This window comes from Jaculus jaculus, chromosome 9 (genome assembly GCF_020740685.1).
Source record: "Jaculus jaculus isolate mJacJac1 chromosome 9, mJacJac1.mat.Y.cur, whole genome shotgun sequence".
Classification (NCBI taxonomy): domain Eukaryota; kingdom Metazoa; phylum Chordata; class Mammalia; order Rodentia; family Dipodidae; genus Jaculus; species Jaculus jaculus.
The window spans coordinates 117,232,905-117,245,783 of NC_059110.1; the positions used below are offsets into that span (position 1 = coordinate 117,232,905).

The 12,879-nt window shown below is 47.2% G+C and overlaps 1 protein-coding gene across 2 annotated transcripts in view; it reads left to right on the forward strand.

Moving 5' to 3' along the window:
* The window catches only part of Mpp3 (MAGUK p55 scaffold protein 3), a 36,375-nt gene extending 32,674 nt beyond the window's left edge, over positions 1-3,701 (forward strand). Inside the window, exon 19 of one of the 2 annotated variants that reach the window (XM_045158758.1) lies at positions 2,571-3,701. In XM_045158758.1, coding sequence (XP_045014693.1) covers positions 2,571-2,747 — 177 coding nt within the window. In that variant the 3' untranslated portion in view covers positions 2,748-3,701. The remainder of the gene's footprint in view (positions 1-2,570) is intronic. The other variant, XM_045158759.1, reaches the window with a different exon arrangement.
* The last annotated feature ends 9,178 nt before the right edge of the window (positions 3,702-12,879 follow it).

Below are 12,879 nucleotides of genomic sequence, written 5' to 3' on the forward strand. Positions count from 1 at the left end.
ATAGGATTGTGAATCCAGTTTTTCCCCTCCTGGGGAAAATAAGGAGGAGACATGATCTTTATTTTTTTTAATTTTTATTTGTTTATTTGAGAGCAACAGAGAGAAACAGGCAGATGGATAGAGAGAGAGAGAATGGGTGCTCAGGGCCTCCAGCCACTGCAAAGGAACTCCAGACACATGCACGCCCTTGTGTATCTGGGTAACGTGGATCCTGGGGAATCGAGCCTCGAACCGGGGCCCTTAGGCTTCACAGGCAAGCACTTAACCGCTAAGCCATCTCTCCAGCCCAGGGGAGGAGAAATGATCTTAACCTTCTCTTAGATTTCCAGCAGGTTAAAAAGAAAAAAAGTCTCCTAGATCTTTAAAATTCATCTCGGAAGAGGTGGAGGGAATATTTTGGAAGCGGCACAGAATTTCTCACTCCCCACATGGCAGCCTAAACCCATGGAGTCCCTAAAGCGGAGAAGGCAACAGAGCGCTGCAGAGGGACAGAAAGGGCTGTCGGTGAAGGCTGGCAACACGTTGCATGTTGTCGTGTTTCTTGACCTGCCAGTTTGCTTTCTTCCACAAGCCCGGCTGACTGACATCGGAACTTCTACTTCTTAGAGGTTCTTTGAATGAAGAAGCAAACGTTGGTCAGGTTGGGCAAGTGTTTGGTGTTTGTCGAGGCCTTATAATTCTCAGTGTAAGGAAAGCAATTGGAATAAAGAAATCAGAGCCCTCAGGAATGGGGGCGGGGGGTTGATCCAAGTTGCCCCAGAGCAAGGTGGGTAAATAATACCTCGTCTGCTAGTGTTTGGCCCTGGTGTGAAGAGATGAAAAGAATTGAGTCGTACGTTATGAATGTAAGAGTCTCATAAGTATTAGAATGACTTACTCTTCCCTCTTCTTTCTGCAGTTGATTCTAGAAGTGCCCTCCTTGCTTTTTTTAATTATTATTATTATTATTTTTTTTTTCAAGGTAGGATCTCTAGTCCAGGCTGACTTGGAATTCACTGTGTAGTCTCAGGGTGGCCTCGAACTCATGGCAATCCTCCTCCCTCTGCCTCCCAAGTGCTAGGATTAAAGGCGTGCACCACCACGCCTGGCCCACCTTGCTTTTATACAGTTAATATAAATTATAGTTCCTGTAATTGGTTTTTAAATTAATTAATTGTCTATTTATGATAGATAGAAAGAAGCAGATGGAGAGAGAAAGAATGGGTGTACCAGGGCCTCCAGACACTGCAAATGAGCTACAGATGTATGAGTATACATGGGTACCAAGAAATCAGACCTGGGTCTTTAGGCTTCATAGAAAGATGCCTTAACTGCTAAGCCATCTCGCCAGCCCCAGTTTCCACAATTCCTTAACCTGTGTGCCAAATTGCCACGACACACCATCTTACTTCCCACCTTACTTCCATCCCTCCCTCCTTCCTTCCTTCTCTTCCTTTCTTCTTTTTTTTAATTTAGTAGTTTCATTTGTTTGCAAGCAGAGAGAAAGAGAGAATATGAACGGGCACGCTAGGACCTCTTGCCACCACAAATGAACTGTAGATGCATGCTGCACTTTGTGCACCTGGCTTTATGTGGCTGTTGGGGAATTAAGCCCAGGCTGTTATGCACACGAGCTGAGTCATCTTTCCAGCTCCATAGATTATTATTATTTATTTTATTTTTATTTTTTTTGGTTTTTTGAGGTAAGGTCTTGCTTTAGTCCAGGCTGACCTGGAATTCACTATGTAGTCTCAGGCTGGCCTCAAACTCAAAGCGGTCCTCCTACCTCTGCCTCCTTAGTGTTGGGATTAAAAGCATGCCACGCTCCACCCTGGCACACCTTTTATGTTCAAAACATGGTCTGACTGTGTAGCCGTGTGCCTCAGTCTATCAGTGCTGGGATTACAAGCACGTCCTACCACACCCAGCTCAGTGTCACTTATTTTTTTAAATAATTTTTAAAAATTTATTTGAGAGCAACAGACACAAAGAGAAAGAGAGAGAGAGAGAATGGGCGCACCAGGGCCTCCAGCCACTGCAAAGGAACTCCAGACTTGTGCGTCTCCTTGTGCATCTGCCTAACGTGGGTCCTGGGAAATCAAGCTTCGAACCGGGGTCCTTAAGCTTCACAGGCAAGCGCTCAACCGCCAAGCCATCTCTCCAGCCCCTCAGTGCCACTTTGGGGCAGAGACATGATAGTGACATACATGCCCAGATATAAACAGACATCCCTCGGGGCATGGCTTTCAGGTCAGAGGTCCTCAGTGGGTGTTTAGCGTGTGTCTGCTGCCCATTAACTTGCTTCAGTGTGATATGCCATCACTACACCCTGCGCCCTTGTACGTGGCTGGTTCTGATGGGGTGCAGCCACCCCTCCTAGGCCCCACCCTGTTTCTCTCCTTTTTTTTTTTTTTTTTTTTTTTTTTTGGTTTTTCGAGGTAGGGTCTCACTCTGGCTCAGGCTGACCTGGAATTCACTATGTAGTCTCAGGGTGGCCTCGAACTCTCAGCGATCCTCCTACCTCTGCCTCCCAAGTGCTGGGATTAAAGGCGTGCGCCACCACGCCTGGCTTAGTTTCTCTCCTTTTGCAGGAGGAGCAGCAACAAGAGATGGCCGCTTCTGCCGCCTTCATCGATCAGCACTACGGGCACCTGGTGGACACCGTGCTGGTGAGAGAGGACCTGCAGGGCGTCTGCAGCCAGCTCAGGGCAGTCTTAGAGAAGCTGAGCAGGGACACTCACTGGGTCCCCGTCAGTTGGGTCAGGTAACTTTATCCCAGAACACGCAGGCTGGAGGAGGCCTCGAAGACCCTCTGTCGTCACTTTACCATCAAGGAATGTCAGACGCAGAGAGGGGGGCCACGTTTTCCACAAATGCCATCATCAAGAAGAGTAGCAGTGGGAAGCTTCGTTTGTCGTTGGATTTTTTTTTTTTTGTCTGTCATTTTCCGCTGCACCCCTTTGACTCATGTGTTGAAGGGACAGTTCACAAAATTAACACTCGTCATTCATTAAACTATCGCAGGCAAGTTGGCCTTGATTCTTTGTACCAAAGCGACATAGCCACTGTCTTTTAGGGGTGGCGGTGGTGAATGTCACAGCGGTGTGGAGGAGTATAAATATGACATTCCATTTACAAAACTGTGTTGGAAATTAAGCTGTTTTACCCACGGGGATCTTCCATGCAACTGAAGGCAGCCCCCTTGTCTTGTAGCACTAAAGTGTTACCTTAAAACTGGTAATAGAATAATTGATTGTGGGCCCTTTTAAATAGTGGGCGCACACGGACTTGTCTGGGAAGACGTGGGGCACGCCGAACTGCTGTGAGGGTTACTGTACTGTTTTGTGGCGCCGCGGTGCCTGTGCGGACTGTGGTGAGATGTAAGACTGTGTGTCTGTCCTCTTTCTGAACACCTTTGCATCCTGAAAGTGAGTTCTTGCTTTGTTTCATTCTATTCCACCCGCTGTCCCTTGTCATACTGACTTGGTTCCCGCCCTGCCTCTGTCTTCAGGTTATAAGAGTTCCTACTGTGTTAAATTGTGGGGAACCAGACAACTCCCCTTTTCACAGCTGTGCCACAGTCAACAGTAAGTCAGTTCTGTCAGAATAAAATTACATAGATTTGGGCCAGAGAGATGGCTTAGTGGTTCAGGCCCTTGCCTGCAAAGCCTAAGGACCCAGGTTTGATTCTCCAGGTCCCACGTAAGCCAGATGCACATGGTAGCGCATGCATCTGGAGTTTGTAGTGGCTAGAGACTCTGGCGTGCTGATTCTCTCTGTCTCCCTCTCTCTGTCTGCCTCTTCCTCCATGTCAAATAAGTAAAAATTAAAAATAAATTAAAAAAAAAATTTTTTGGCTTTTTTTGAGGTAGAATCTCACTCTAGCCCAAGCTGACCTAGAATTCACTATGTAGTCTCAGGGTGGCCTGGAACTCATGGTGATCCACCTACCTCTGCCTCCTGAGTGCTGGGATTAAAGGCTTGTACCACCACGCCCGGCTATTTTTTTTTTTTTTAAGTGGTACACTTGAGGCTGGGGAACATCTCAGTGAGTAAGAGCACTTGCTGCAGAGTGCCAGGTCAGCCTGGGCTAGAGTGAGACCCTGCCTCAAAAAAAAAAAAAAACCTAAAAATATTAAATGACACAGGTATAGTATTTGAACCTGTGCAAGCATGAAGACCAGAGTTAAATCTCAGCATCCACATAAAAAGCGAGGCATGGGACTGGAGAGATGGCTTAGCAGTTAAGGTGCTTGCCTGCAAAGCCAGAGGATCCAGGTTCAATTTCCCAGGACCCATGTAAGCCGGATGTGCAAGGTGGCGCATATGTCTGGACTTCGTTTGCGATGGCTGGAGGCCCTGGCACACACATTCTCTCTGGCTGTCAGTCTCTTTCTCTCTGCCCCCTCTCAAATAAATAAATAAAAGTAAAATTTAAAAAGGCAGGCGCAGTCACACATGTCTGTGACCCCAGTGCCGAGGAGGATGGACACAGGAAGATCACTGGGGCAAACTGGTCAACCAGTCTAACTGAAAATGGGGAGCTCCGGGTTTGTTGAGAGGCTGCTTCAGGGAAATAAGGTGGATGACGAGTAGAGGAGGGCACCTCACGCCTTCCCCTGGCCTCCACACGTGTGAGCATGGGGCGTGCACAGCTACATAAGCATGTGCAAACTCCACACACCCCCCCCCCCCACAAAACACCGAGAATCACACAGCAGGCAGGTGTGGTGGCGCGTGCCTTTAAACCCAGCCCTCGGGAGGCCGAGGTGGGAGGATCACTGTGAGTTTGAGGCCAGTGTGGACCTACAGAGATGCAGATCAGCTGGGGCTGGAGTGAGTCCCTATCTCAAAAACAAAACAAAACAAAAAACCACACCTCTAAAAAGTTAAATGACACAGGTGTAGCATTTGAACCCAAATCTCTCATACGAGAGGTGGTCCTCCGCCACTGTGTAATACCACCTCATTCTTTTGTGGTCCCATGGAGGCTCCCCATGAACTAAATCACTGGCTTACAAGTGAGGGGCGTGCTCAGAGAATTAGTAGCATGCATTTTTTTTTTTCATCTCATGCTAAACAGGCATTTCCTGCTTAGTCCCTAGCTTCCCACAAGCCCCCAGACGGAAGGTAGCAATGCTCTTTACGTGTGCTATAAGGAAGGCTAACGTGTGCTCGCTTGACTTGCCATTCTTTCCCCAGACCAGCTCTGCCCACAGCTGCCAGACCAGGGGAGCAGAAGGGATAGGCCCCAGGAACAGATGTCATCTGGAAGGCACATTTTTGCTATTCTTATGAAAGCAGAAAATGTGGGTTTTAAAGAAAAAAATGTACTTGTTTGCAAATATATATATTTTGGTGGAGTATGCACAAATGCAATTCCAGATCCCGTTCCACCCAGCAGTACATATGTTTTGAGCCCTGGGGAAAATGTTGGCAAAAGTTCATCACTCTAGACCCTCATCCCAATAAATCTCATTTAAACTCTTCATAATATGCCTTTTTTTTAAAAAAAAAATTGTTTTACTCTTTTAGTTGGCATGCAGAGGTGTAGGCATCATTTGTTCTGGCATTCTGCAGTACGATTTGTTTTCGTTAATTCTCATCGCTCCTCCTCCTCCCAGTCTCCCTCTCCCCGAGCAGATATCCTCCCCACTTCTGTTTTCACGTCACCTGTCCTTTTGCCCTTCCCTCGATCCTCTTCCAGTTTATCTCCTATGCTCACTTGTTTTTGGTTTGTTTTTTCAAGGTAGGGTCTCACTGTAGCCCAGGCTGACCTGGAACTCACTGTGTAGTCTCACGCTGACCTTGAACTCACAGTGATCCTCTTATCTCTGCCTCCCTGGTGCTGGCATTAAAGGTGTGCGCCACCACGCCCGGCTGTGCTCACTTTGGCTTACCATCCTAACGTTTATAGGTCTGCACACATTTGCCCCCCCCCCATATGTGCACACTTACAGATATTACAAGCTGAGACCCGCATGTCAGAGAGAACTTGGGTGTTGGTCTTTGCCGAGTTTGGGTCACCTCTCTTAATGCAGCTCTTTCCAGGTCCATCCATTATGGTGTGCCTTTTTTCTTTCTTGAGCCTTAAAGCACAGTAAGTCCTCTCCATTCTCTCCATCTCCAGCCAGGGAGAATGTGAGCTCTAGAGGAATCTTGTAGGTCAGGGGATGTTCAATGAGCATATGCGTTGCCACTCCCCAGTCCTGCTCCTGGGGCAGACATCACTCACTGGTTACTGAACTGTTCTCCCGTGGCAGACATTATTCACTGATCACCGAATTGTTCTCCCTTTGGCTCTTCGGGACACAGTATTCCTGTCATCCTCGATGTAGGGATGAGCAACCTTCCCTGCTGCCCACCCCTCTCCCTGCAAAAGATGGCTTTGAGAAGGTGACAACCATCTGGCATTCATAGACAGCTCACCTATGTTTACGGGTGCTTATATCTATGTTTTAAAGATGTGGACAGTCACATGGTGCATGCACTTACCTAGTGTAATTGTCCATGTCACCAATCATAGTATCATGAGTCAGATCAATCATAGTTTTTTTTCTTTTTTTGAGACAGGGTCTTGCTATATACCCAGGCTGGCCTTGAACTCATGATCCTCTTGCCTCAGCCTCCTGAGTTAAAGGGATGATAGGTATGGCAATGATTGCTCTTGATATATTTAACAACTGCAAGCTTAAGTTGTATATATAATAAGCACAAATACCTTTTTGTTTGTTTGTTTGAGGCAGGGTCTCACTCTGGCCCAGGCTGAACTGGAATTAACTATGTAGTCTCAGGGTGGCATCGAACTCACGGTGATCCTCCTATCTCTGCCTTCTGAGTGCTGGGATTAAAGATGTGTACCACCATGCTCGGCTACAAATACCATTTTAAAAATATTTCACTTATTTATTTATTTGGGAGAAATAGATAAAGAAGCAGATAGCAAAGGAATGGGTATGCCAGGGTCTCTAGCCACTGCAAACCAACTCCAGACCCATGTGCCATCTTATACATCTGATGTAAGGTAGGTACTGGAGAATCGAACCTGGGTCCTTAGGCTTCAAGAGGCAAGTGGGCCATAACTGCTAAACCATCTCTCCAGCCCCACAAATGCCATTTTAATTTTTTAAAATATTTTTTTATTTGCTCATTTGCAAGGGGAGGGAGGGAAGGAGAGAGAACAGGCACACCAGGGCTTCTAGTTGCTGCAGATGAACTCCAAATGCATGCACCACTTTGTACATATGGCATTACGTGGGTACTGGGGAATCGAAACTGGGTCATTAAGACTTCATAGGCAAGTGCCTTATTCACTAAGCCATCTCTCCAGCCCAAATTTTTTCAAATATTTTATTTTATTTGAGAGAGAAAGGAGGGGGAGAGAGAGAGAGAATGAGAATGGGTGCACCATGATCTCCATCAGTTGTAAATGAACTCCAGATGCATACAGCTGTACCACCTTGTGCATCTGGCTTAGTTGGATCCTAGGGAATTGAACCTGGGTCCTTTGGCTTTTTGCAGGCACGTGCCTTAACTGCTAAAGCCTTCTCCCCAGCCCCCAGTTTTTGTTTTCATATTTTATTTATTTGAGAGAAAACGAACAGGAAAGAGAGACTGGGTGTGCCAGGGCCTCTTGACACTGCCAACAAATTCCAGACAGAGTCTAGAGCCAAACTGTGTTGTACAGTATTGCAGTCAGGATGCTGGCATGATGCAGTCAAGATACAGAACAGCTTTACGGTGGATAAATTGGATAATAAAAGTATTGCTCTGTGAAACCCCCTATTGAAGAGAAAAAGACAAATTGCAAAACTAGGAGAAAATATGGGCAAACCACTTCTCCAGCAAAGGATCGTCTAAAATACATAAGTCACTAAAAAAAATCAAAGCAGAAAATGAGCAGAGGACACGCACAGTCGCAGACATGTCACCAGAAAAGACGTACAGATGGCACATAGTCACATGAGGGATGTTCAGCCTCGTTAACGACGAGAGACATGTACACTAAAAGCACGTGTCACCACACAGATATCAGAATGGCTCAGAGAAAAATGGTGACAGCGTCAGATGTTGCTCAGGGTGTAGAGCAACTGGATCCCTCAGCCACTGCTGGTGGGAATATAAAATGGCACAGCCACTGTGGAAAACAGTTTTGTAGTTCCTTTTAAAGTTCAATTCAGGCCAACCATATAACTCAGCAGTTGGTCTTGTGGGCACATATCCCTGAGAAATCAAAATTTATGTTCATGTGAAAACTTGTGCACACACGTTCCTAGCAGTTTTATTCATATTTTAAACAACATCCCTGGATGTGCCTGTATTAGGACTCTCCAGAGGAACAGAACCAATGGAATGAATATATGTTATTTAGGGGACTTACTCTATTTTTAGATTGGCTTATAGTGCATGTGATGGGTACAGCAACAGTGGCTGTGTGCAGGCTGAGAGTCTGAGAACCCAGTAGCTGCTCAGCCCGTGAGGCTGGATGCCTCAGCAGTCCCCATCTGGCACCAAAGGCCTGGAGCATTCTAGTCTTCAGTCCACACCGGAAGGCTGACGAGGCTGAGTCCTAGTGTCCACGAGGGTGGCAGAAAGTAGATGCACTCACCAGCAAGGGGCAAGGGCAATCAAGACAAAGATGGGCTGGAAAGATGGTTTAGTGGTAAAGGTGCTTGCCTGCAAAGCCAAAGGACCCAGGTTCAATTCTCCAGTACCTATGTAAAGCCAGATGCACAAGGTGGTGCATGCATCCGGAGTGGGTTTACAGTGGCTAGACGCTCTGGCGTGCTCATGCTCTCTCTGTCTCTCTCTTTGTGTTTTTCAAAGTAGGGTTTCACTCTAACCCAGGCTGGCCTGGAATTCACTATGTAGTCTCAGGCTGGGCTTAAACTCTTACCTCAGCCTCCCAAGTGCTGGGATTAAGGGCGTGCACCACCACGCCCAGGCTCAGCCCCTCTATCTGCCACTTTCTCTCAAGTAAGTAAATATATATATATATATTTTAAAAAGACACTGCCTTTTTCTGGAACCTCTTTATATGTAGGCTGCTACCAGAAGGGCTTCCCATTCTGGGGGATCTTCAGCCCTCAGCTAATCCTTTCTGGACACACCTTCATAGACCTTCCCAAAAGCATCTCTCGTTGGATTCCTGATCTGATCAAGTTGACAGTAGACACTGTCACATGACCTGTGATGGTTCCACTGTAAAATGCCCCCATAGCCTTGCGTGCCTGTGATGGAGCTTCATGTTTCCACCTGGTGGAGCATTTGGGGGGCCCCGTGCTGGAGGAGGTGTGTCACGTCCTTGGAGGTGGTCCTTGAGGCTCATTAGTCTAAGCCTCCCACTGCATGTGCTTAGCGAGCTCACCCTCTCTATGTCCTGCCCGCTGATAGGTAATGTGATGCTCAGCTGCCTGCTCCGGCCATGGTTTCCCCACCATGATGAAACTCCCTCAAAACTGCAAGCCAGAAATAAATCTTTTCCTTCTATAAGTGTTTTGGCCCGGCAATGAGAAAGTAACTGCTGTGTCATTCAGCATGTATACGGCTAAACTACGTACGGTGACACATCTATACCATGAACTTATACTCCGTAATAGAAAGGAGCAAACTGTCAACATGTACTACTAGGGTAGATCCCCACGAAAACTACAGTGGGTGGAAGAAACTAATCTCAAAAGAATAGGACATGGATTGCCTAATTCAATTTGTGTGACATTCATGAGATAGCATATATCAATGGGAAACAGGTCAGATTGTCAAGCGTTAGGAATGGGGCAGAGTATGGCCATAGCTAAAGAGTGGCCCAAACATGTGTTTTTAAAAACAATTTACTTAGCCGGGCGTGGTGGTGCACGCCTTTAATCCCAGCACTCGGGAGGCGCAGGTAGGAGGATCACAATGAGTTCAAGGCCTCCCCGAGACTACAGAGTGAATTCCAGGTCAGCTTGAGGTAGAATGAGACCCTACCTCAAAAAACCAAAATCATAACAATTTACTTATTTATATGAGAGAGAGAAGGAGAGGGAAGGAGGGAGAGTGTGTGTATATGGGTGCGCCAGGGTCTCCTGTCACTGCAAACAAACCCCACACACATGTGCCACTTTGTGCATCTGGCTTAACGCGGGTGCTAGGGAATGGAACCAGGATCATCAGGCTTTGCGAGCAAGTGCCTTTAACCACTGAGCCATCTTCATCTCTCAAAATAGGAAGTTTTAAGAGTCAGGCTCATGGGCCAGATGCAGAGAGATAGAGACATGTTCTTACAGGTGGAAGTTTAAAAAGCTGATCTCGTAGAAGACAGAAGAATGTTAGTAACCAGGAACTGTGGAGAAGGGGTCAGAGAAGCGTTAACAGGTACCCACCCCAGTGAGATGGGGGGCTTAAGAGGTAGGGCTCTATAGGACATATTATAGTAGGGTGACTGCAGCTTCTAATATTACATATTTCTTTTTTGTTTGTTTTGCTTCAGGGCAGGGTTTCTTTCTTTTACTTTTATTTTGGTGCTGTCATAGCTTCAGGTGGCTGGGATGAACTTCCAAACCAGGCACAGTTTAATGGAATTTATTTGGAGCTGACAGATCCACACAGAGAGAAAAGCAACCACCAACCACACAAGCAAGCACACTCCGGGACTCAGGCCCTCTCTATGTCTTAGGCTGGAATTCAGATCCTCCCCCAGCAACAGACCCCTTAGGGCTGGACCCCAGGATCCAGCCACAGTGACACCTCCTTCAGCCAGGAGGCTGGAGATCCAAGAAACTGTATTAAAACTGAATCTGTTGGGGGACAGCCATTCAAACTACCACAGGTGCATATGTGTGGGTGTGTGTTCATTTATTCCACCTTGCTTGAAGCGGATTCTCTGTTGTGGTTCACTGCTGCCTTCATCAGGCTAGTTGACCCGTGAGCTGCCAGGTTATTCTCTGCTCTCTTCCTCCATTCACACAGTGCTCTGGGATTACAGGCACTAGCCCTGTAGCATCTGGCATTACGTGGGTCTGAGGGTCTGGACTCCGGTCTTCACACTGAAGAGGCACTTTCTTCATGAAGCCATCTCCCCAGCCTTTGTTATATATTTCAAACTACATGGAAGTTGCTGGGTGTGGTAGCACATGCCTTTAATCTCAGCACTCAGGAGACTGAGGTTGGAAGATCACCATGAGTTCAATGACAGCCTGGGCTATGGAGTGAGTTCCAGGTCAGCCTGGCTTAGAGTGAGACCTTGCTTCAAAAGAACAAAACGGCTGGAGAGATGGCTTAGCAGTTAAGGTGCCTGCCTGTGAAGCGTAAGGACCCATGTTCTACTCTCCAGATCCCACATTAGCCAGATGCATAAAGGTGAGGCAAGCGTAAGGTCGCACATGCCCACTAGGCGGCGCAGGCATCTGGAGTTCAATTTCAGTGGTGGAGGCCCTGGCCCGCCAGTTCTCTCCCTCTGTCTCTCTCTCTGAAAATAAAATAAAAAAGAACAAGACAGCATATATAGAGGATAAAATGTCCCCCAAATGATAAACGTTTCAGGTGGATATACTCTTGACTCAAATTTGATTTAACATCTTAAATTTAAAAATCAGAAGCGTGGCTTGGAGGTACACACCTGTAATTGAGTACTTGCTTGCTGAGATGGGAGGACTGAAAGTTCAAGGCCAGCTTGGGTGGGCTACCGAGCAAGAAAACAACAGCAACGAAGAATCGGGCTGAGCATCTCCACAGTGAGACCCAGGAGCCTGCGACCTCGTGTCCCCACATCGTGACACGGGTGCCCCGTGGAGCACGGCACATAGAAACCACGGCGGAGCCTTGCTTGCCAAGTGTGGGTTCTCCCGGGGGAGCCACCGGCACCTTTGTCCCTGGCGTAGTATGACCCGCGATGCTGGCCTGTGCTTTTCTCCACTGTGACGATGCCCGTCTTGTGCCTGGTTTGCATCACCTCGCCACCTTCTCTTCCCACTGGATGGGAGTGATGGCATACTTATTTGCAAGAACAGAGGGGGAGAGAAGGAGAGAGAGAGAGAAAATGAGCGCATCAGGGCCTCCTGCCGCTGCAAATGAACTGCAGAATGGGGAATTGGAGCCAGGCCGTCAGACTTTGCAAACCATCACCTTAACCACTGAGCTGTCTTCCAGCCCTGATGCTGCATTTATTTATTTATTGGTTTTTCGAGATAGTTTTTTCTAGCCCAGGCTGACCTAGAATACCCTATATAGTCCCAGGGTGGCCTCGAACTCATGACGATCCTCCTACCTCTGCCTCCCGAGGGCTGGGATTAAAGGCGTGCACCACCACGCCTGGCCTGATGGTATATTTTTGAGCCTGCTCAGATCCTGTCCTTTCCACTTGTTAAAACTGCTTTTCATTTTTTTGTGATAGGGGCGGGGGGGGGGGGGCGAGGGAAAAGGGCTGTAGAGATAGCTCAGTGGTCAAAAGTGCTTGCTTGCAAATCCTGTCGGCTGGGGTTCAGTTCCCCAGCACCCATGCAAAGCTGAGTGTAAACTGGCACATTCATTTGTGATTCCAACATACCTGTAACAATGGGAGGCAGAGCCTTAATAATCTGAGTTTATAGGCCAGCCAGTTAGTTTGACATTTGATTAGAGTCTGGCAGTTTGTTTTCAGTGACTCTTAAGAGACTTCATCTAGGGCTGAAGAGATGGCCCAGTGGTTGAGGTGTTTGTTTGCAAAGCCTAAGGACCTGGGTTCAATTCCCCAGCTAGATGCAGAAAGTGACATATGTATCTGGAGTTTGTTTGCAGTGGCTAGAGGTCCTGCCTCACGCATTATCTTTTTCTTCCCCACCCTCCCTCCTTGCAAATAAATTTTTTTTTTTTTGCAAAAGAGACTTCATCTCAAAGGTTCAAAGGTGGAGCATGGGGCTGGAGAGATGGCTCAGTTGTTAA